Raw genomic sequence first — 21,940 nt, forward strand, 5'->3', positions numbered from 1 at the left:
AAATTCCAGCAAAATTCAAAAATTGAATATGTATGTACATTTGTATGTAGGTATGGGTAATACCACCAACGTTTTTTGATTAAATTATGTGTTGTTAATGATTACATAAACTCACAATAACTTACAGCTGTTACATTTAATGAATGTGGAATTATAAAATAATGAGCTGCAATAAAAGCCAATGTAAGCAATCGGCTTAAATTCATTTATTTATACATATATACCACGGTATGAAAGTCATTTGCAATCAGATCAAGTACAAAGCTCCTCCAACAAACATAGAATATAACCCGACTCAAGTTGTTACACTTAACTGTTCGACGGATAATATCTCTGTTATATACGCAAGTTGTTTCGTTAATTCCGAAATGAATTTCAGTAATGAATTAAAAAAAATTAAGAACTATTTAACAGCTTTCAAAATACGTACAATTGCATTGGATCTAATATTGGTGTTCGTAAACATTTTTAATATTCACTACGATGGTAAAACCGTGATTGTGAAAAGGAATCGCATAAATCATCGTCTGCGCATAGTACGAAAAGTATTAATTTACTTTATGCTATTATATATTTTAACTTACATTTGCATAGCATGTTTCTTTACCACTTTGCGCATAGTGATGCCAAAATATGCGCAGTCTTTAGATAAATATGGCTATGCAAGAGAATTTGAATACATCGTAAAATTAGGAGTCCCGATTATCTTTTTAAAATTATTAATTGTTTCTTTTCCTTTGTCACATTGGTTGAAGAATAACAACAAAAAGTTAATAATAATCTTGCTAAATGATGTGCTAAAAATACTCCAAAAATTGAGCAAACGTAATATCGCAATCGATTTTAATAATTTACCGCCATATTGCAATATCCTCTTTCATCTGCAATTCCTGTTAATAATTTGGAATTTATTGAACAATATGCGGGTGCTTTATAAGTTCGAGGATGTGCTCAGTATTATTATGGATTTTATCTATGATTCTTACTATGTTTCGCTCTACCTTATGTATCAAATTGTGCTGTTAATTCAATGGAATATCCATGATAAACTTAATAAAAATTTTGCGAAGCGCATGGCACGTAAAGATTTTAATTGCAAAGATGTATTGCATTTCATTACAATGCTGAGACGTTTAAAAAATTGTCAACGTAATTTTGCCAAAAACTTTTGGTGGCTGCCATCAATAGTTGTTATGAAGGCTTTCTTAATAATTTCCGAAAGCTTTTTCTTTTGGAATTATATCAGACAACATAATGCTATGTCCGACATTAGGTTAATTTGGTTATATAGTGGTGCCGCTTTATACTGGCTGGATATTTTCCTATTGGTTTTTATGCTGAGTGAACTGCGGCAATTGGATCATTGCGCACACCAACTATTATTCATGACGGTTATTAGGCAATACGAAGCAACTCCCGAACAAAGCGGCACAATCAAAGAGGTTTGGTTTTTTATTTCATTATACAAAATTAATGCTTGATGATGAATTAATAGATGTATATGTATGTTTATATATTTCTAGCTCGATGAATACTTATCGTCTCATCATTTTAAACCTTATACTTTATATCTTTATCCAAATCTACAACGCATGAATTGCCTTCTTATCTGGTCTATTTGGTGGCCATTTCTTTTTGGATTCTTTATAACATGCATAAATCCAATCAATTTTAGATTTATACGTAGTTTAAGTCAATAAATTGAAGATATGTACATATATATTTTACCTTTTTTCTTTTATTTTCTGGAAATTATTCGATAATACTTATATGCAAATACATACATACATATGTACATACATACATATATAATTATTACATTTCTTAACTAATGGTATTCGTAGCTAATTATGAGCTAATGCCATTCTATTATACGCAATGAGGTTTAGCTGCTATAAATTACTTTACGCATAGTAATAACTTTCCGACTAACCCAACAAATAGCATGCACGTATTATTTCGAGTAAAACACACGCCATAGACTGAACTCTATTTCGCTGCTCTAACAATGGATTTAAATTTAATTAAAAACACAGTTAAAAAGCATCTCACTGTTTTCAAAATACGTCTATACACATTGGATATCACTTCGGCTTTAATTAATATCCATTCCCTTCATTATAATAGCAAAAATGTAACGGTTAAAAATAGTCGCATCAATCATTATCAACGCATAGCACGAAGAATATTCATATTCATAATATTTGTGGAGTCTCTCTTTACGATTGTGGCCGGTTCTGGGATTAGTATTTTTCGAAAATATTATCCAAATGAATTGGACAAAATGAATTGTGTGGGTCGAATTCCACTGGAGCGTGTATTTAAACTAGTTATGACTACGAGTGCGATTAAATATTGTATAACGTTTTGTGTATTGTTCTGCTGGTGGAATAAACAGAGTAAAAGAGCTTTCATAAAACTGCTAAACGAGCTGCTAAGACTCTGTCGAAGGTTGACCATTCATTTCGATATCGATTGCAGCAAGTTGCCGCCGCAATGTAGTCTATTATTCCATCTACAATTTCTGGTGATAATTGGGAATTTGCTAAACAATCTGTTGTTGGCTTTTACTTTCAATGATATATATTCTTCATTGAGAGATTTCTTCAATGGGGTTTTCTACGCTCCCATCCCACTGATGTATCAAACTGTGCTATTGACGTTGTGCCAACTGCATTACAAAGCGAATGCACAATTGGATATGTACGTGGCATGTGATGCGTGCAAAAACAAATATATATTTAAGTTCATTGTATTTTTGAGCGACTTAAAAACTTTCCAAAATCGTTTTGCAAAAGCTTTCATTTGGCTGCCCCGTTTGGTGGCTATTAAGACATTCCTAATTGTTGGCGAATGCTCATATCTGTGGCATTATCAAAATCATTATAATACTTTGGCCGATGTCAAATTAATTTGGTTATATACCGCTGTCGCTGAAAGTTTGCTAGACATTTTCTTAATGGTTTTCATGCTAAATGAACTGCGTCGTCTGGATCTTCAAACACAACATTTACTATATTTAACGGTTATTAACTTACACAACGAGATGTCCTATAGAGGAAGGAGGGTCGCTTTAAGGGAGGTTGGTGTTAAAATGTCCATGTTTTTGACTTATTATGACAATGCTTATTTATAATATACTTCCAGCATGGTATTTATTTATCTACTCCTCAATCGAAATCTTATACATTGCATCTACACCACTTTGTAGAGCAGTTATGCTACCTACAAGTCTGGACCATTTTAATACCAGTACTCTGTGGATTTATGCTGGCTTGCTTAGATCCATTCGATATGATGTTCATACGCGATTTGAGCCAATTCAATTCGATAAAGTAATTTTTATGGACAATTTAAAAATTTAAAATTTCAATAAAACGGTTAAATGTTTGTTAAAAAAAAAAAAATACCCAGGTGCTTTCCCGACAGTCGGGTCTAAATAACCGAAACAGACCCGGTTTATTAAGCGGCCAAGGACTGTAAACACATCACCACTCCTCGAAATTACTTCAGGTCGATCACGCTTTCTAGTTGTTATAGATTTAGTGGCAAACTTACTATACTCTGTTCAGAGCATAATGACGAATAATAACACATAACCTAAAAGAAAATGAGCAGAACTTGCATCATTTTGTATATAGTTGTTTGTATATATATTTTCGCAATTGAATTTGTTTTATAAGTACATTACAATACATTTCAAATTTCGATTATACGATTTTCTTTGTTGTTGTTCATTTATTTTTTGTTTTGTTTTTAGGTAATAAGTTTGACTACTTTGTATTTGACTGGAGTTAAAAATTACATATTATATAATTTTCACATAAATAAATACATATCATTTGATATACAAGACATATGCGCGTTTTATATACTCTTCACATGTACATACATACATACATTTTACTGTAATTGTAACTGATACTAAATGATACTTTTGCATTTTATTTGAACTAGATTTACAATGGTTTTTCAAACATTAAATTGGATTTTTTTTATATATAATTTGTTTGTTGTTTCGTTATTCTTTTGTTGCTATATGTGCGGTATTGTATATATGACAATTTGAAGACTGAAACAGTTTATATGCCCTTTATATATGTATTTGCTTGTAAGCCGCTTAATACAAATATATGTGTATATAAATAGATTTGTAATGGAATTTAATAAGGTTGCAAGGTAGTAGGTATGTGAACGGGTTAAAAGAGTGTAAAAGTAAATATTGGATTCAAGAAGTTGTAAAATCAAAGGATGTAGTAACATTTTATGTTATAGAAGTTAAAATTAAATTTAATTAACAATATTTTGCCCCGAGCATAGTATTTTTTTGGCTTTAATTGCTCTACAGTTATAATTAAAATATATACATATATAATTTGCTGTAAACACAAAAATTGGTTATATTTGCCACAGTTTAACTAGATATCAAGCTCTTTTTAAATTACATATTTTTTGCTATATTAAAACTCAAAATGTTTCCTGGTCTCTTATATAAAATATACAAATACAAATGTTGCATACTAGCAGGCGCCCTAGTATTTTTCTAACGTAACTGATAACTGACTGGTCGTTGTAGTCTGCAATACCTGACTTGAAATTTTAAATGAACCAAGCTGTGAATTCAAATCACTTTAGTCAAAACAAAATATTTTTGTTTTGGTTCAATTTCGTTTAGGATTTTGTTGTAGTAGAGTGAATATCAAATATGTTGGTAAAATTAAAATTTCAAAAGCTTTAAAATAGTTTTATTTGACAAATATTCCTATGTATATTTCAAGTGTTAAAAAATAGTCTATAATATGTGGCACGGGCAGTTAAGCGATATTAAGTTACTCTGAGAATTTTTTTTTACTCTGAAGGCATTTTAAAAACTGCTAAAAAAAAAAATTAAATTAAATGAAAATAAACTAAACGCAAAACAATTAGCTAACAAATTAAAGTTTAAAATTTTTGGAATTGAAAATTTTAATAAATTCTGCATTAAGCTATTTAAATATTACAATATAAATAAATATAAACAAGTTTGAACATTGCACACATGGAAGTAATGGGTACAATAAAAAATAGATACATGTGTCAACAAATATATTATTAAGAAATTTTTTACTTAGTGCGATATTTACAAAATTATAAACAAAATTATCACAATTAACAAAAGCGCGGATAGTATAAAAATTGCAGCCCACTGACGTTTATCTGTCAAGTAGAAAAGAAAATAAATTTTGACAATAATTAATTCTAAATACAATTACAACTGCAGCGCACTCACCATTATTCATGTGCAATACTTTGGCAACTTTTTTCATTGTTGTATCCAATTTGGATTCCGTTGTATCGAACTCATTACCAAAATCATCGAGCATGCTGCAGAAATAAGAAAACAGTATTCAATATTATCATTTAAATACACAGTAGAGTTTAGTTAGCAACATTTCTGGATGTGACTTACACAGCCTGCTCGTCCAACTCCACACCAATCTGTCGTGATACAGTCTTTAACGTTCCAATGGAATCACTTATCATATCTAGCTGCTCATCCTGTCCCTGCATCATGCGCTGCTGCACCGACACCGTTTCGCCGACGTAACGATGCCCCGGACTATCCAACGATGCATAATGACCCGGACTATCCACGGTATTCTCCAATTTGGAGTACTTTGTACCGCTGTGACGTTGTGCCGCTGCTGCCATTGTACCGGCAATTGTATTAGCTACACCGCTGCCTGCGCTGCTGATCAAAGAATTCTGTTGTAAGAGACCACCACTGCCGATGCCACCGTTTGTACACTCAACCAAATAGGTTTTATCACTGATACCGTGATGATGATGATTATGATTGTGGTGCTGCTGCTGTTGTTGTTGTAGTTGATTATGATTACTGTGATGACTATTACTATTTAGGCTGTTGTTATAGTTGTTAATGTAATTACTATTGCCGTTCTGATTGTTTTGATGATTAATTTCGTTATGATTGTGTTCATCGAGTAGTGGTTGATGTGCCGTTATATCTCTGTCCCTCTTCCGATTCAGGCTCATCTTCTCTTTCATCTGCCGGACCTCATCGCGTGTATTGTCGATGAAATGCCGACGACTCAAAAGCTCACGATTATCAATGCGAAATTTATTCGGATTCTTTTCAACTATACGTACAGTCGGTGGATTAAGGAAGACCTTTAATTAATTGCTGGCCTAGTGGGTGTATATAGAGCTTGTGTGACTATTATAAAAATGTAGGAAGTGATGTACGGAAGTGTACAAAGAGAAATATGATCTGTAGGCATTTGTTAATTCATTCACACACTGGCCATGGGAGACTAGTCAGCTTAACAGAACTTCAAAGGCACATACTTATATATAAAGAGTATATCGTCACCTGAAATGCAAATTAACGTAACAACATTTTCAGAAATTTACAGTGGCATGAATGAAACACGGAATAAAATGGAACATGAGTGAAACAAAATATTAATATTGGTTAAAACTGGTTTATATATGACCGCAGAACCAGAAAATGTTGAACATATTTAAAATTATGTATATAATTTGAAGTAGTGAAGCGTAATCAATAAGACACTCAATTTCGAATTTTTTGATGATACGTTATTTTGCATTTCAGGTGACGATATGATGTATAAATAAACTCTATATGTGGATTGCACGCACGCTATAACAATAAGATTGTAACTGTTAGTTGTTGTTATGTACTGTAAATGCAAATATGTATTTAATTTTTTCTGAAGTCATTGGTTGTGTAACTGTATTAGTTAGATTATATAAATCTGATTCTTGTGCGTACTTCGCGTTGTTTATCAGTTTCGTGGAATAATCGAGTATTTGAAGAAATTATTAGCTTTTGATGTAATTATAACATCAATAAAATGTTGTTATCAAACGTAATATGATCTTATCACATGGTAAACATGTATTTATGTATAATAATGTAGAAAATATAAGCATAGGAAGGGTTCTTAGCAAACTTCAGACAATTAAATTTGCCACAAAGTTTGTAACGCGTGATCAACGTGACAAGCTGAGGCGATTTAGCCATGTTCGTCGTCCGTTTGTCTGTATATTCACACTTATTTACGCGTATTAGTTCCACAGTTCTTTAAAACCCGGTATATAGAAAATATAAAGTCAAAAATCATAAATTTATCTATATTAAAGGGTTAAATGGCTGTCAGCCCCATCTGTCAGCCCCATCCATTGGTCGACCCTATATAATCCCCGGACATCAGGTTTCAACATGTGAACTAATAATAACTAAGAAAATTTATGTTACCAATGTAAATGGCTTATAAGTTGTAAAAGATAGTACATCGATAAAACTATAGCTGATAAAAAGCAGTATATAATGGTGAACCGATCACAAAACGCTTTATATATAAGCTTTAATGATAAGCATTCATTAGCTTTTGCAATTATTCAATGTGGTTAAATAGAAATTGATTTTTCAAAAATTACTGTCGGTATTTGCACTATTAGAGACTACATTCATGCATACACATATACTACTTGCATACTTTTGTTTTGTTCATGGGTTCAGTGCTTATGGGCTGTGTCAGCTAATCTATTTGCATAGCTGACAATTTAGCGCGTCGAATATACAATAGAAATGTCAATATTTGCATTGCCGAGCTAAGATTACGCGACCAATATGAATATGAAAGCCACATGCACACTTATTACCGCACACATGCTTGAACATTCAAATCAGCTCCTTGTACACACACACAAGTGTAATTTGTATAGAATTGTGAATTTGTGACATTTTTGTCCATTTAAAAAAGGATATTAATTGTGTCCTCCAAGTCTTCCAAGTCCCATTCAATGCTACGCAATGAGTTCCTTAACTCTGTTGTAGTCCATTCAACTTCAGCGCTGCCGCTACTATCGCTCAACTCGCGCCAACGCAAATATAGGCCGCGAGTTTTATTTAATGCTTTGAATACCTCGCTACAAGGGTCAAAAGCGCCCACACAGCCATTAGCAAGTAGTTAGTTGATCCGGCAAGTTAAAACCACCACCACCGCCAACCGCAATTCAATTTAAATAAATAACAGCGTAATAGGTATATCACACACCGTAAGTGGCATTGAGAAATATGGAATTAAGAAAAGCAAGGAAATAAATATAGTATAATTGAAAGATATAAACATTTTTAAAAACACATTATGTGTATGTTGTGTAAAAACATTTAGAAAAATTGTTTACGCACTCCTTCACCACGAAGAATGGATCTTCTAGAGACATGACCCACGTAAATATGCGCTGATTCCAATACTGCAATGCGTCTCTATACGCCGAATTTACTGAATTTAAAGGAAATCCTGTTTTTCAATGCTCTTGCTTTATGCTTACAATGTCAATGGAGTTCTTTGTTTTCGTTTTTAAATTTTCTATTTTTTTGAAATTTATGAGTGCGGCTTCTTTTTTATTTTGTATATATGTTTTCACCCTTTAAGATTTGTGAAAACTTTTATAGATTTTCCTAACGCATGGGTGACGTGAACAACTACATACATAAGTATATAGTATTTACATGCATATACGAGCAACACTTTAGACCCACTTTGCTATAATCAGCTATATAACCGTTTTTCGTATTGCCAGGAAATTGTTATATATGTTATTAATTTTATACATAAATTTGCAAACAATTATTTACTTTCCCTGTTTATTACGGAAGCTTATATTACGGTTTCTTGCGTTACCAATCTAAATACTTTCAGTATACATAGTAACACATCAGTCTTCAAATGCCGTTTCCTTCAAGCCGTCTTTTTTGATAGTTGATGCTTCGGTAAAATTATTTTCTGTAATTTTGTCACTTTGGCTATTGGAATTTCGCAACATTTTTCACTTGCTTAGTCGTGGTATGAATAAATTGCACTTGAAGCACTTTTCCAAGTTGTGTGGGGAGAAATGATATATTTTCTTCTCTGCTGTTTCACAACTCTTTAAAAATATAAACGTATACAATCGGAATGCCCGTGTATTTGTGCTATACGTTCTGCTATCGTCCGCGTTCATAGCAAACTAAATTCTTATATCTCACACGCATTTTCCGTTTAGAACCATCCACCAGCGGTATCATATATGATACCCCCCTGTTTATATGCTTTTGGAGCTGGCGCGCGCATGACTGTGTGGGTATGCACATATATATACATCAATGAGTTGGTGGCAAAATTCTGTGTGCATAAATATGTACTCGGGCCCATTGCCTTCTTACCACCCCATGGTCAGTGCATTGCAATGCGTGCGAAAGTAACATTTCAGCCATTTATACAAAATGTGGCCTCACTTACAAGCTTTCAACACAAATATTGAAGCTTTTTGTTTCAAAATATAATAACTTATTTACATATGTTGTTTTTTAAAGTATTTACCTTAAAATTACAAAATATATTTTTTGTGTTTCCTTCCTACTGCTGCGATTCGTTTTCACTTTCGCGCTACTATTTAATCATGCTGTTTTGTGATCTCTCCCGAAGCGTGTTTATATTTTCAAAATTTTCATTGAGTCTGCGCCGGAAAATGCTATTGTTTTTCCTACTCCGCTTTTGCAATAATTTTCACAAAAATTGTAATTTTTCCCGTAGCTGTGTTTTTGTTGTGACATAGCAATTGTCAAATTGGCTAAACAACGAGGTTGCCACTGCAGTGCAATTTCTGGGCGAATTTACTAATTTAGGGGTATGTCAAGCACATTTAATAATTTTCAAGCTGAATGATTTTGTTGATATTCCAAAAGATCAAGTAAGTTTTAAGCACTTGCATCAATTTAATACATATTTTCTAACTGTTTTACATAGCCTTGGTTATAAACGAATTAAAAACAGAAATAAAAGCTAAAATAGATGTTTAAAACATAAAACTTATAATTTAAAGACTTATTGCAGTAATTTTGTTTTACAAAAAATTCCAAAGTCAAAAAATATATATACGTCTTAAACAGCTGTATTTCCATCCGGGTTGCAAATAATGCGGTAAAAAATAATTGTATTAAAATTTGATTTGTTTATCCCGAAAATCTTAATTAAATACAATTTTTAAATTTTTAATTCCAAATACTGGAGAGAAATATAATTTTTCTTTTAATCGGACTAAACATTTTTTGGAAAAAACTAACCTCAAGCATATAAAAAATTAAATAGTGAGTTGTTTTGGAATCACATATTTTTTTAAATCAATATTAAAAATTTAAATCCAATTTTCATTAAAAATTGTTTGAATATAAAAATATTGCTTATATAATTCCGATAACATAGGTACAAAACTAACAAATCACAAAAAGTTTTAAAAAATTTACTTAAAATTTAATTAATTTCTAGTCTAAGTCTATAAATATTCCTTTTCCATCCTAGAGCGTATATCTGTCATGCGCCAATCATGTTCTTCCTTCATCTGCTTCATACGAAGCTGAAACTCCTCGGTTCTTTGCTGGAATTCGGCCCTTCGATATTCCATTTCCTTTTTAACACTTTCCTTTTGTAATTCAATGAGTTCCAACTTTGCGGCAGTCAAGTTTTGTATCTTTACTTTGTTATTTTGCAGATTGTTTACTGATTTCTGCAGTGCTGACATACTAGCTTGTAGATTGGGTACACATGGATTTGGCTTTGGTGAAGTTTCGTTTTCACTCTCTTCCGAAGAAACTTGCATTTCCAAGGAAGGATTCTTAAACATCTTATTAGATGTTGACACCATTACAGAACCTTCTTCACTTTCAAGATCGATGACACCATCTAAATATCAAATATAAGAAGAGAAAATAAAATATTTTATATATTGTATTTTAATTTGCAAAAAAAAAAATAAAATAAAATAAACCGAGACGAATAAGTCCTTTATCATTGGCAAAAAATTTACCTTCCATTTGTGCAGCACCATCACTTTCAGACGATTCTTCATCCTCTAGATCTAAAGATACAATTTCACATTTTAGCATTAAGTTAATCTCGAATTAAGAATAAAAAACACAAATTGTTACCTTCAATATCTTCCATCAAGTCATCCCATTGGTGCACTCTGCTATTGCCTACCAAGAAATCTAAAGCTTTGTAAAATGGCCAATCACTCTTAACAAATGGACCATTTTTAATTTTCCTTCTCTCAATCCTGTATGCATTTGTTAATTGGCTTAGCTTAGCGCTAATCTCCCTTGGACTAAAATTGTAACCAAAATTTTCCATTTCGGTAGACATCTGTTCAAATATCTGGTCGGACTTTCCCTCGAGTACCATTTTGTATAAATATTCCTTCCATATTTCCAGAATGCATTTGATGGTTTCCGTATTCCATTTGTTTCTTGGCCTTTCACTGTTATTGAGGAATCAAAGTGGTTTCTTAATTAATTGCTTAAGTCTAATAGAAAATTAGAAAACGCTTACGTTTCGTTTGTTTCATTTGCTATATCTTCCATGTCTTGTTTTGTTTACTTCTGCAAGATATTGGCTTTATTTAAAAATTTAGTGATCCACACTTTTTGAATCGCGAATACCCGAAACTATAATGCAATTAATGAATTTTTTTACAGACTAATGCTTAACTTGAGTAAGAAAGCGTTGAAATATTGCACCTACAGATATAATTCGGCTAATTTTTTTTCAACTCGGCTTTGAGAAAGTCGCAACTTGTAACTGTAATTTAGATCTCTGGTAGGGTTCTCTGGTAATTAACGTTTATTTTAACCGATAGTTGACTTACTGAGAATTAATTAAACGCAGTGTTGCATGAAATTGCTTAATTAATTATGTCTTGTACTTAATTATGCATCAATTTCAATAAGTTAATAAATTGTTGAAGCAAACAGAAAAATTAATTGTTTAAATTAATTTTAAATTTTAACTTTTTTAATTAAAAAAAATTAATTTTAATTAAGAAATTAATTTAAAAAATAATTAACCAAAAAATTTATTTAATTTACTTAAATTAATTAATTAAAAATTTAATTAATTTTATTAACAATTAAAATTTAATTTTTTTAAATTAATTAATTTAATAAAATTAATTAAATTTTTTAATAAAAATTAATTAAATGCTGGTCTAAACTAAACAAAAAAAATAAAACAAATAAATAAATTAAATTTTTTAATTAAAATTAAATTATTAAATTTAAAAAAAATTTAAAATTGTATTAAAATTAATAAAAAAATTAATAAATAATAAAAAAATTAATTAGAGAATTAATTAATTAAAAATTTTAAAATGTAATTATTTTTGTTAACAAAAAATTAAATTAAAATAAAATAAATAAATTTAATTGTTAATAAAATAAATACAATTTTTAAATTTTTTAATTAAAATTAATTGAATTTTTGTCTAAACTAATAAAAATCACAAAAAAATTAAACAAATAAATTAATTAAATTTTTTAATTAAAATTAAATTATTAAATTGAAAAAAATTTAAAATTGTATTAAAATTAATAAAAAAATAATTAGAAAATTAATTAATTAAAAATTTTAAAATGTAATTATTTTTGTTAACAAAAAATTAAATTAAAATGAAATAAATAAATTTAATTGTTAATAAAATAAATACAATTTTTAAATTTTTTAATTAAAATTAATTGAATTTTTGTCTAAACTAATAAAAATCACAAAAAAATTAAACAAATAAATTAATTAAATTTTTTAATTAAAATTAAATTTTTAATTCCAATTTTTGATGAAAAAAAATTTAAAATTAATTAATTTAATTTATTAATTGAAAATTTAAAAAAAATATTCTTAATTAAAATTAAATTTTTAATTAAAATTTTTTATTTGTTTTTTTAATTATAATTTCACCATCACTGGTCAGCCATAAAAAAAGAATTTATATTGATTTCTCACCATGTCTATTATCTTAAACTTAAGTAGTGTGTAATTTTAATCAAGTGATAAGTTAAACACAAATTATGTGCGACATACATACATACATATGTATGTACGTGCGTGCGCGTTAACTAACAGTGGATCGAAAGAAGTGAAAGAATGGCAAAATTTGAAATTTTAGTTTTCACCGCGTTATGAAATAACACATTTGGCATAAACTACTTATAAAAAAATAAATACATGTTCACATGCGTGTTTATGTGTATGTGTGTAGTGTTATTGTCGCCGATTAAAAGTTACATACCTTCCCAAGAGAAATTACCTGTGCATAGGTATTAGTTATTAAATACAGCGACAACTGATAAGAATAAAAACAACAAAAACAAAGCAATTGTGGTTCAATAGTAATCAATGGGCAAAATAGATTGAAGTTATCGGTTAAATTCAGTTCGTGGTTAGATCGCTGTAAGAACAAGTGCTGTTAGTTGTTGTACGGAAAAAAGGAAAAATTGTATTTACTGCAAATTATTTCAAAACAACAGTATTTTTTGTTTTTTAAATACAACGTGAAACTAAAATATTGAAAAAATAATAATTAAAATTGTGTCCAAAATAATAACCGTTAAAAATGTTACAAAACGATGCCGTGCGAAATTTGCAGTACGACAGCGAAATTCGTGTCGCGCAACAAAATAACGCCGAACCGAGAGGTATAAAAAATATTGAAAATTTTGTAGTAAATTTTTAAAACTGGAGTGTGATTCAGCGCAGTCTTTTAACTAATTAATAGTTAGTAATTATTGCCTTACATTTATGGCAATTTTATTATTTTAGTGCTTTAAAATTGAGTGGTTTTCCATCGACACAAGAAAATTCCTTTGACACAACTAACGACAAACCACTTGGGTATTAACGTGCTTTTGTTTTCCGCCCGCTTGGACTTATCTTATCTCTAGGTGTCTGTTGAGCGTATCGATACCTGTGTATGCCCCGTGGATTATAATCAATAATTTATAAACAACGCAAAGAAATATACAAAGCTTTTTACAATTATTGCAGTCCATAGTTATTAAAGTGCAAGCAATAAAATTGCAGGTGCATTACCTTTTTTATAAAGTTTAGATATTTTGCATTATATTTATGACAGTTTACGCTATATTCATGATAATTTTTACTGACATTATCAGTCCTGTTGTAAAAGTTGTAAATATATTGTCTGCTTTTTGTAAAAAACCGCTTGGAAACTACCGTTACTTTAACTGTTATTGCATTTCGAAATCTCGAACTACTCAAATGCGCATTATTTTCGCAATTTGGACACTAAATGCAATCAAATTCAGTGCCAGTTCAAAGTTATCGTATGAGAAGTCCATGAAACCTCGAGGTCCGACCGGGTCTTAAAACTTATCGTTGTCGTATTTTATGCCAGATTTGACACCCTTAATATTCAAAAAACAATAAACGATTGGAATCTTAATTCGTTTTTTCTTCGTTGACATTTATCGGAGCTTTATGAAGAGCGTCTATTGTTCACAGAGAACAATTTTTCTTCTTAATCTTCTCTCCTTACAAAGCAGTATTTTTGCTAACAGAGTTAATGTCTGTTGTATCACATTCCTAATCCAAAAACTACATCAAAAACTGTTTTTCTCACTTGTTGTTGTTGTTTTAACGGATTATCTAGTCCCCGTTAGGATGGTAAGGATTATCTAAGTTGTCGTCGACGTCATCTAACGGGAGGCCCACTAAACGTGCTGTTTCAACGTGGTCGGACCAAAGAGAAAAGGGTGTCAGATGAGTCAGGTTGGCGGGGCATGCAAAGAGGAGGTCAGTTAGTTTCATGTTAGGACTCATTGCACGTAGGATATATGTTGGATATCTCGGGGTCTAGGAGTTTAACGAAGTCTGGTCCGTGTGTTGTTCGACGACTTCGACGTAATTGAGAAAAGATCACTTGATGTTCCTAGGAGGCGGTTCCGCTCCAAGGAGATGGCTGTATTTCTGCGAAAATATCGCAGCCTGCTTGGAGAGATGTTCGAGTTTTCCCACCTCTTTTAGAGTGGTGACTATCCACTCCCAAGTAGGACAACGATATTAGCTTTAAGTTCGCTTACTGTGCGCTCAAGACTATTGAAAGGATGTCTGACTCCTTATATCTAGCATCGATTTATTTTACGATTAGATTGGTTTGATTGTCTGGCCACAATGGGATTGCAGAAAACTGTAAAGCTGATTAACTTGTTAGGACATTTACCTCAGTCTCAATAACTGGGAGATGGGAACGAGTAGGAAGCTCCGTTGACTTCTTGTAGTTCACTAATGGACTTTTGAGTTACAGACCAGTTATGGAGTAGGAATGTCCTTTTGGCCCATGGTAAATCGTAAGTGGTCTAGGGAACTCTTCAATCTCATTATAATGGTTGCAGAAGCTCTAGCTTAACACTATCCGTTTGTGATTCGTGATTGAACATCTTACCATATGTCAGCTACATTAGCTATTTGGAAGAAGATGATCTGGATTGGAAGATCTCAACATTTTTTCCTCGTATGATGCGCCTTTGCCAGATGAAGGCAAATACATCTTGGATCTCATATTTAGGACATTCATCCTAAGCAGGCTTATGATAGGTGTAGAGCGTTATGTAGATAAGTGATATCCAGCTACAGGAGATTTTCATACTGCTTCACAAATTACTACACCTAACAGCCTAAGTGTGATCCCTCGCCTAACCTAACCTTACCTGCTTAGTCTAGTAGGTTATTAAAATATTCGCATTACTAAGATAGTTAAAAATTCGAAAAATTAACCATTTTTCATGAATATATCTCAGGAACGAGTTCTCCACTTCCAAACTCAGGTTTTTTCTTTGAATCTTATTGTCGAAATCTCAAGTAAAGGATCAGTTTTTTTGAGGAATTTCTATTCTATGATACTTTTAACGAGGGACCCAAACCTAGACTTATAGTATCAGCGATTTTTATAAAAACGGACGGACGAACTGTTTACTTTGCTGTTTTCACAAAGGTTAGGTTAGAAGAGAGTCAATTACTTTCGCGTAGAACTGTAAATGATCAGGGAGATTACTTTCTAGTATTTCTTCCGCATGAAATCTTACATACAAGTATATTCCCACTTCTAGTTTACGATGGACCAATCAGCATTACCTCACAACCGACAAGTAAGCTCTATAGCAAATGATTTGATATCAATTCTCATTAATTTTTGGCAAAATTTTCTTCCAGCAGCACCGGAACGCATACCATTACCACTACCAATTTCCACGGTAGGCAACAGCTTACCGACACACCGCAGTTTTAACATACCCATGACCGGTTATGATTTTCTCACAGAGTTGCCATCAGTGCATATTGAACAAACATTTGAATTGATTGAGTGTAAGCCTAATAGACTACAGTTAAAACTAGTTAAATTGAAATGAGTTAAAATGTTTGCTTAACTGTTCGATTTAACGAGTATTGACTGTACTTTGAGGAATTTTAATTATACATTTATATAACTTTTCCATAGCTTTAACTTCGGTCTCTTCCGAGAACCGCTATGTCGTGCGCTCACCGCTAGGCGACGCCATCTACGCCGCTTCGGAGAGTTCAACCTCCAATAATCGCCTACTGTGGGGCGCCGCACGTCCTTTCCAAATGCATTTGCTGGATAAAACACATCAGGAGGCATTGCTGTTTCGCAAGCAATTTGCGCTCGGTGCCATGTGTTGTCATCCCAAAAATCTGGAGGTATGGACACCGCCAGGTAATTTGATGGGGCGCGTAGTACACTCGCCCACATTTCTGCGACCGGAATATTTCATACAAGACGGTGTTACCGGTGAGCCAATATTTTGCATTGAAGGCCCCGAGAATTCGGGCTTCTGTTGCTTCTGTTTGCCAAAAGAGTCGTTCTTCAAGGTAGGTGTGTGTTTTTTGCTTTTGTTGTTTATATAAACAAAATACGTATTTACACACACAGATACATTCCGGCGGCGATCTGCGCGCTTCCATCGATCACAAGTGGGTCGCGGGAAAATCACAGTACACCACAAATATATATTATAGTGATACAAAATTATCGGCCAAAGATCGCGCATTAATTTTGGGTGCAGCATTTTTAATGGTGAGTGTTTGAATTTTGAAATTGAATTTTTTGTAAATTATTATTTTTTATTAAATTAATTATTTTTTCTACTTGTAGGAGTACATGTACTTCCAAACTCGGCTCTGAGCGGCTTTGGTATTGCGAAACAACAGTCTGGCAACGCTTTTTGTAAAATATACTTTATATATTGGGACTAAATCTGCATTCATGCGTCTCTTTATTAAAATTTTTATGTTTGTTTAAGAAAAATATGTATAGTAGTATTATTCATAGTAAATATTAATCATCTGAAGCTATAACATTTTCTTATCTTTCTGCCAACTTGTGGATACCATGCCAACAGGACTGCAGCGGCTCCGTGGCCAATAATGAATCCAGCCAATTTTGGATACCATGTTCTGGTATGAACCGTATTCCAGTAAAGGGGTTTTGAATCGACCGGAACAAATTATAGTCGGAAGGGACAAGATCTTGCTCATAAGGAGGGTGAGGCAAAACTTCCAAACCGCTGTTTTACAAATAGTTTTTAAGCGCTTTTGTAACATAAGGCAGAGCGTTGGCATGATGAAAAATTATTGTCAGTTTAGGCGGTTACTCTTGATGACGTCGAAGAGTTTGTCTAGCTGTGCCGCTCCGTACTTGACGTCTATGCTGACGTTCTTTTGCCATCGCCATCTTCATTTTTTGCACGATAACCTTGCACTTTCCTAGGGATACCTCTTCTGCTCGTCTCATTTGGGGAATGTATTCTTGTTTCGGCGAGTGCTGAGGTCCTTCTTCAGTGGCAGTTGGGAAGCTCTTCCCTTCTACTTCTTTTGCCGGTAGTGCTTTTGTGGCCGGAGGTTTCCTTGAGGCTGTCTTTTCATAAGTTTTGTCTGACTGTTTTGAAGTGGCGGTGAGTATGGGGGATCTAAGTATCTTACTGCTTCTATGGAAGATCGTCCCGTAATCCTCGTCTTGGCTATCTTTGTTTTGTTGTGCTTTCTGTTGGGTTTTTTGTTGTTGTTGTGGTGTATTCATTTCTTCTAGTGGGTCTCCGTTTGAAACCGCTATCTCGACATGTTGTAGCAGTTGCCCTTTATGAACTCCGTGGTTATCTATGCAAGAAGGGACCACACGAGGGTTGACACAAGTCTTTATGGGAGCTTATGTTCAGAGCCAGGTTCGGGCACGAATAAGGAGCTAGTTTCAACTGAAACTGTACAGCAAAAGAAGTTATGGTGACGTGTATTTAACATACTTGAAGACCTGACACGTGTTTTAACGAGACGGAGGTGAGAACGGCCTGCCTAACATTTCGGTAAGATGCCACTCTTATTTACTGAGGTGACAGAATACTGCCCAACCCAGCCCTTTGTCAAATTGATACGTTTCGGGTTTCTAGTACACCATAATCGGACTCTTACTGGCCTCAATTGTACTGAGAGCTTAGCCAGGGGTTTTCGTCGTCGTCTGTGCATATTGTATGTATTGTTCCCTCCTCACTTTGTTGCCTCCCTCTTGTGGGTAGGTTCTCCCTCGGTGCCACCCCGGTGGGGGTTGTGGACACTTATTTAAAGGCGACATCTTCTCTCCTCTTCGCGGGAGGTTCAATGGGCGGGTGAGAGGTTTGTTTACGCTTCAAATTAATGACATATAATGATAAAAACTCGGCAGGACTCTCTTCGATCTCTTTGAACTGCCATCAAAGGCAAAATAACCTATTTCAGGTGACTATCGACCTTCAAAATAGTTTCAGTTGGTTCGTTCCTTATAGACCATGATCGCTTGCGCTTTACGTTCTTGTAAATAACCCACTTTTCGTCTCCAGTAACAATGCGCTTCAAATTAGAATAAATTTTTTGACGTTTGAAAAGTAAATCACAGTCTTTAAGAACATGAAGAACCCATTCGTCAATCTTTGAAATTAGTCCTGGATGTTTCATGTTGTTGGAAACGGTTGCGTTAGATAAATTTATGTAATCTTTCAACAATCTTTCGAGTTCTTATTCAACGACTTGCATCGGCCAACGACATTATTTTATCCAAATCGGCTTCAAGAGACCTTCTCGGATGTGGTTTTAGAAAATTCTTACAAATAAGTCTTACAGTATCAGCTGTTCAAATATATAACGGTAAACGGGTTAAGTGTGAAGTTGGCTGCGAAAAAATTCACTAAGAACAGCTGTTGTCAACAAACGAAATTACTTTGTGAACGACCCAATAGAACAATGGAAGTAATCCACGAATGCAATTAAAGTCCCAATATAACATATGTTTTGTAAATGAAAGTCTTTATATTTGACATTTTTGCTGGTTTTGTTTTATTTCATCATTTCCATCGGCCATGGTTTTTACTTTAAATATATATTTATTTGTATAATTAAACATATGTACCGATATTTATATATACATACATTTAACCATTGTATTTAAATAATAATTACTTTATTTTTTTTTACAATTATATAATAATCACTTGTTTTGATTTATCAATTATTTCTTATATTTTTAGGTTTTTTGCAATTTGTATGCTTTCAATATTTATTATAATATTTTTTGCGCGGCATTGTGTTGCCACTCGTTCATATTTTACATTATAAACAATCAGACATACCTACAAAATATTAAATATACATTTTTTTACACAAAATTACATGTAATTCAAACAGCTGTAGCAAACACATTTTCAATAAAAGAAAATAATTAAAATGTTTTTTGCTGTAATGCATTATTTTTTATTTTTTATTTTTATTTGTATTTTTATTTTATTTTTTATACATATTATTTATTTTGTACACGACACACGTTGTTTTCATTCACAGTTATAGACATACAGTTTAAAAACTTAATTACGTAATTATTAATTATTAATTTAATTATTTAGCTTATGTTTGCGTAGCGTAAAAAATCTATTTATATTAATATGAGCGTAAAAATCAATTAAACTAATTTAAAATCGACTAATTAATGTGTAAGCATAGCGCATTTATTACTAATTACAATAAAAGAACATTAATTAATTTTTTATAATTACCTTAAGAAAAGAGTTGGACTATAATTTTGCACTATTAATAAAACACTTAAATTATAATTATTAAAGCTTATAATGTTAATTACAATTACTAAATTTAATTTTTTAAATTAGTTTTTAATTTTTATAAATAATATTTCGGCCGTATTAACACAGGCAACTCAGTGAACGATTTTTGTTAAAAAAATTATACAAAAAAAAATTATTTTGAAAAATTATTTTGTAAAAATATTTTCCTTAAAATTTTTTTTTGAAAAGATATTTTTGTTTTTAAATTTTTTTTCAAAATATTTTTATTTATAATTTTTTTTTTTTCAAAATAATTTTTGTTCTGCCGTGTTAACACAGGTTAGAACTCATTTAACGATTTTTGTTTAAATTTTTTTTTAATATTTTGAAAAATATTTTTATTAAAAAAAAATTATTTGAAAATATATTTTTCTTATAATTTTTTTTTAATTAATTTTTTTTTAATAAAAATATTTTTTTTTAAATTTTTTTCTAAACAAAAATTTATTTAATAAAATATTTAATTTGAAAAAATATATATTATTTACATAATAATTACCGCATACATTACATATAAACATATATATATATATATATTATAGTTGTATGCATGCAGCTTTCATTACATTTGCAGTCTCGTTGATTACAAAACAAAAAAACGAAAAAACTTAAATTGAAAACAAACAAATTTTAAGCGGTTTAAAAAATCTTTAAGAACAGCTGCTAAACACAGGTATTTCATATTGTAATTTTATATTTGTACATACATATAAATATTTTTGATGTTTTTCAAGAATTTTTATTGAAATTTTTTAATGTTTTTGTATGTAGTTTTATTTTTTATAAGAACTGTGTGATTTTTAACGCAAAATCGAAAGATTCAAATTTGAAATTGAATTTTGTGGCTTAAAATGAAGGATCAAAGCGATCGAATTATACAGAAAATGCCGTAAAAATCAAATACAGATAAATAAAATTAAAAAAAAATATAAAAATAATTTTTTTAAAATGATTATAATTATTTCTTTTTCTAAATTTTTTAATTATTTTTTTATTTTATTTTCAATTATTATTTCTTTTGCTAATAACTGCTTCGGCATCAGTTATCAGCTCAGCTGATCGCTGGGTGTGAACAGCGCGCAATTACTTATTTGATTTTTCGGTAATAATTTTTTACATATGTATGTTGCCTTGTTTGCATACATACTTACAACAACGTTATCTGTGTTATTTTTATTTTTAATTTTTTTATATCTATCGATTAGATAGCTTGACTTGATGTGGACAGTGCGCCACGACATTCGTTTAACGCCTAATGATTTAAAAATATTTTTTTTAGTTATATATACGTACATATGTATGTATATTTATATATAAATATTGTTTAATATTTTTGTATTTATGTTAAATTGTTTTTGTAATTTTATATAATTAAATTTTAAATTTTTTATTTTATGTTTTATGTTTTGATTTTATTATAATTATTATTCATTTATAATTATATTTTAATATTATTTTATTGAAATATAAATATTTATTCATTATTTTTATTTTTCGCTTTATTAATTTTAATATTATTTTTTGTATTTTTTTTTGTAATTTTTATAAGGTTCAACTTTTTGTTTTGCGGCTAAGCCATTAGACTCACAGCACTTAGAGAGTATATTATGTATTTATGTAAACCTACCAATGGTATGTAGTACATAGTAAATAGATAGTTAAAAATCAAAAAGAAAAGTTAGGTTATAACTAGAAACAATAATTATACATACTTTTTTTATACACATACAGCTACATATCGATAGTTAACACATTCAGAAAGTTCACACAAAATAGCAGAGGTGCTTATAATTCAATATAAAAATATATGTACGTATGTATTTTTCATAAATTTTGTATAGTTTGGTATATAGTAAAGTGATAGTGGGTAGGGAAGTTGTATATGTATGTGTGTAGATTGAGGATATTTTGTGTATTTGTTTTTAT

The 21,940-nt window shown here is 31.1% G+C and overlaps 5 protein-coding genes across 6 annotated transcripts; 3 read left to right on the top strand and 2 right to left on the bottom strand.

Annotated features, from left to right (window-relative positions):
• The first annotated feature begins 259 nt into the window (after positions 1–259).
• On the top strand, positions 260–3,758 carry LOC115066383 (uncharacterized). Its single transcript, XM_029551495.2, has 2 exons — positions 260–1,442; positions 1,524–3,758. The coding sequence occupies exons 1-2, from the start codon at positions 369–371 to the stop codon at positions 1,698–1,700; spliced, it is 1,251 nt and encodes a 416-aa protein (XP_029407355.2). The 5' UTR covers positions 260–368; the 3' UTR covers positions 1,701–3,758.
• Positions 2,009–3,758, top strand: LOC115066381 (uncharacterized). The gene is made up of 2 exons (XM_029551487.2): positions 2,009–3,082; positions 3,148–3,758. Exons 1-2 carry the CDS (start codon positions 2,009–2,011, stop codon positions 3,337–3,339), a joined length of 1,266 nt encoding a protein of 421 aa, XP_029407347.2. The 3' UTR covers positions 3,340–3,758.
• A 1,310-nt stretch (positions 3,759–5,068) lies between these two features.
• Positions 5,069–9,143, bottom strand: LOC105229123 (syntaxin-6). Its single transcript, XM_011209216.4, has 5 exons — positions 8,219–9,143; positions 7,796–7,956; positions 5,450–6,146; positions 5,270–5,364; positions 5,069–5,196 (listed from the first exon to the last, which is right to left on the bottom strand). The coding sequence occupies exons 1-5, from the start codon at positions 8,251–8,253 to the stop codon at positions 5,120–5,122; spliced, it is 1,065 nt and encodes a 354-aa protein (XP_011207518.2). The 5' UTR covers positions 8,254–9,143; the 3' UTR covers positions 5,069–5,119.
• Positions 9,144–9,760: 617 nt separating this feature from the next.
• LOC105229122 (uncharacterized) lies at positions 9,761–11,660 on the bottom strand. The gene is made up of 4 exons (XM_011209215.4): positions 11,397–11,660; positions 10,997–11,325; positions 10,876–10,926; positions 9,761–10,751 (listed from the first exon to the last, which is right to left on the bottom strand). Exons 1-4 carry the CDS (start codon positions 11,426–11,428, stop codon positions 10,345–10,347), a joined length of 819 nt encoding a protein of 272 aa, XP_011207517.2. The 5' UTR covers positions 11,429–11,660; the 3' UTR covers positions 9,761–10,344.
• Positions 11,661–13,259: 1,599 nt separating this feature from the next.
• On the top strand, positions 13,260–19,368 carry LOC125777796 (phospholipid scramblase 2). Of its 2 annotated transcripts, none has more exons than XM_049453473.1 (6): positions 13,260–13,534; positions 15,965–16,003; positions 16,068–16,220; positions 16,354–16,745; positions 16,807–16,950; positions 17,029–19,368. In XM_049453473.1, the coding sequence occupies exons 1-6, from the start codon at positions 13,453–13,455 to the stop codon at positions 17,056–17,058; spliced, it is 840 nt and encodes a 279-aa protein (XP_049309430.1). In that variant the 5' UTR covers positions 13,260–13,452; the 3' UTR covers positions 17,059–19,368. The 2 variants fall into 2 exon arrangements, with proteins under 2 accessions (XP_049309430.1, XP_049309431.1); XM_049453474.1 differs by having other exon boundaries at positions 16,071–16,220.
• The last annotated feature ends 2,572 nt before the right edge of the window (positions 19,369–21,940 follow it).

The sequence above is a fragment of the Bactrocera dorsalis genome, chromosome 3 (assembly GCF_023373825.1).
Source record: "Bactrocera dorsalis isolate Fly_Bdor chromosome 3, ASM2337382v1, whole genome shotgun sequence".
Lineage (NCBI taxonomy): Eukaryota > Metazoa > Arthropoda > Insecta > Diptera > Tephritidae > Bactrocera > Bactrocera dorsalis.

What these genes read in the sequence shown, in the direction of transcription:
- LOC105229123 (XM_011209216.4), bottom strand. Translation starts at nt 8,253, where the DNA reads ATGTCTCTAGAAGATCCATTCTTCGTGGTGAAGGA. An exon ending in AGACTTGGAGGACACAATTA is followed by an intron (nt 6,147 to 7,795) that starts ATATCCTTTTTT and finishes CACCGACTGTAC; the next exon opens with GTATAGTTGAAAAGAATCCG. An exon ending in AGTATTGCACATGAATAATG is followed by an intron (nt 5,197 to 5,269) that starts GTGAGTGCGCTG and finishes TCTACTTGACAG; the next exon opens with ATAAACGTCAGTGGGCTGCA.
- LOC115066383 (XM_029551495.2), top strand. Translation starts at nt 369, where the DNA reads ATGAATTTCAGTAATGAATTAAAAAAAATTAAGAACTATTTAACAGCT. An exon ending in AAAGCGGCACAATCAAAGAG is followed by an intron (nt 1,443 to 1,523) that starts GTTTGGTTTTTT and finishes ATATATTTCTAG; the next exon opens with CTCGATGAATACTTATCGTC.
- LOC115066381 (XM_029551487.2), top strand. Translation starts at nt 2,009, where the DNA reads ATGGATTTAAATTTAATTAAAAACACAGTTAAAAAGCATCTCACTGTT. An exon ending in GGAGGGTCGCTTTAAGGGAG is followed by an intron (nt 3,083 to 3,147) that starts GTTGGTGTTAAA and finishes ATATACTTCCAG; the next exon opens with CATGGTATTTATTTATCTAC.
- LOC125777796 (XM_049453473.1), top strand. Translation starts at nt 13,453, where the DNA reads ATGTTACAAAACGATGCCGTGCGAAATTTGCAGTACGACAGCGAAATT. An exon ending in CATTACCTCACAACCGACAA is followed by an intron (nt 16,004 to 16,067) that starts GTAAGCTCTATA and finishes ATTTTCTTCCAG; the next exon opens with CAGCACCGGAACGCATACCA. An exon ending in CAAAAGAGTCGTTCTTCAAG is followed by an intron (nt 16,746 to 16,806) that starts GTAGGTGTGTGT and finishes TTACACACACAG; the next exon opens with ATACATTCCGGCGGCGATCT.
- LOC105229122 (XM_011209215.4), bottom strand. Translation starts at nt 11,428, where the DNA reads ATGGAAGATATAGCAAATGAAACAAACGAAAC. An exon ending in GCAAATGAAACAAACGAAAC is followed by an intron (nt 11,326 to 11,396) that starts GTAAGCGTTTTC and finishes CCTCAATAACAG; the next exon opens with TGAAAGGCCAAGAAACAAAT. An exon ending in TGGTGCTGCACAAATGGAAG is followed by an intron (nt 10,752 to 10,875) that starts GTAAATTTTTTG and finishes TTTGATATTTAG; the next exon opens with ATGGTGTCATCGATCTTGAA.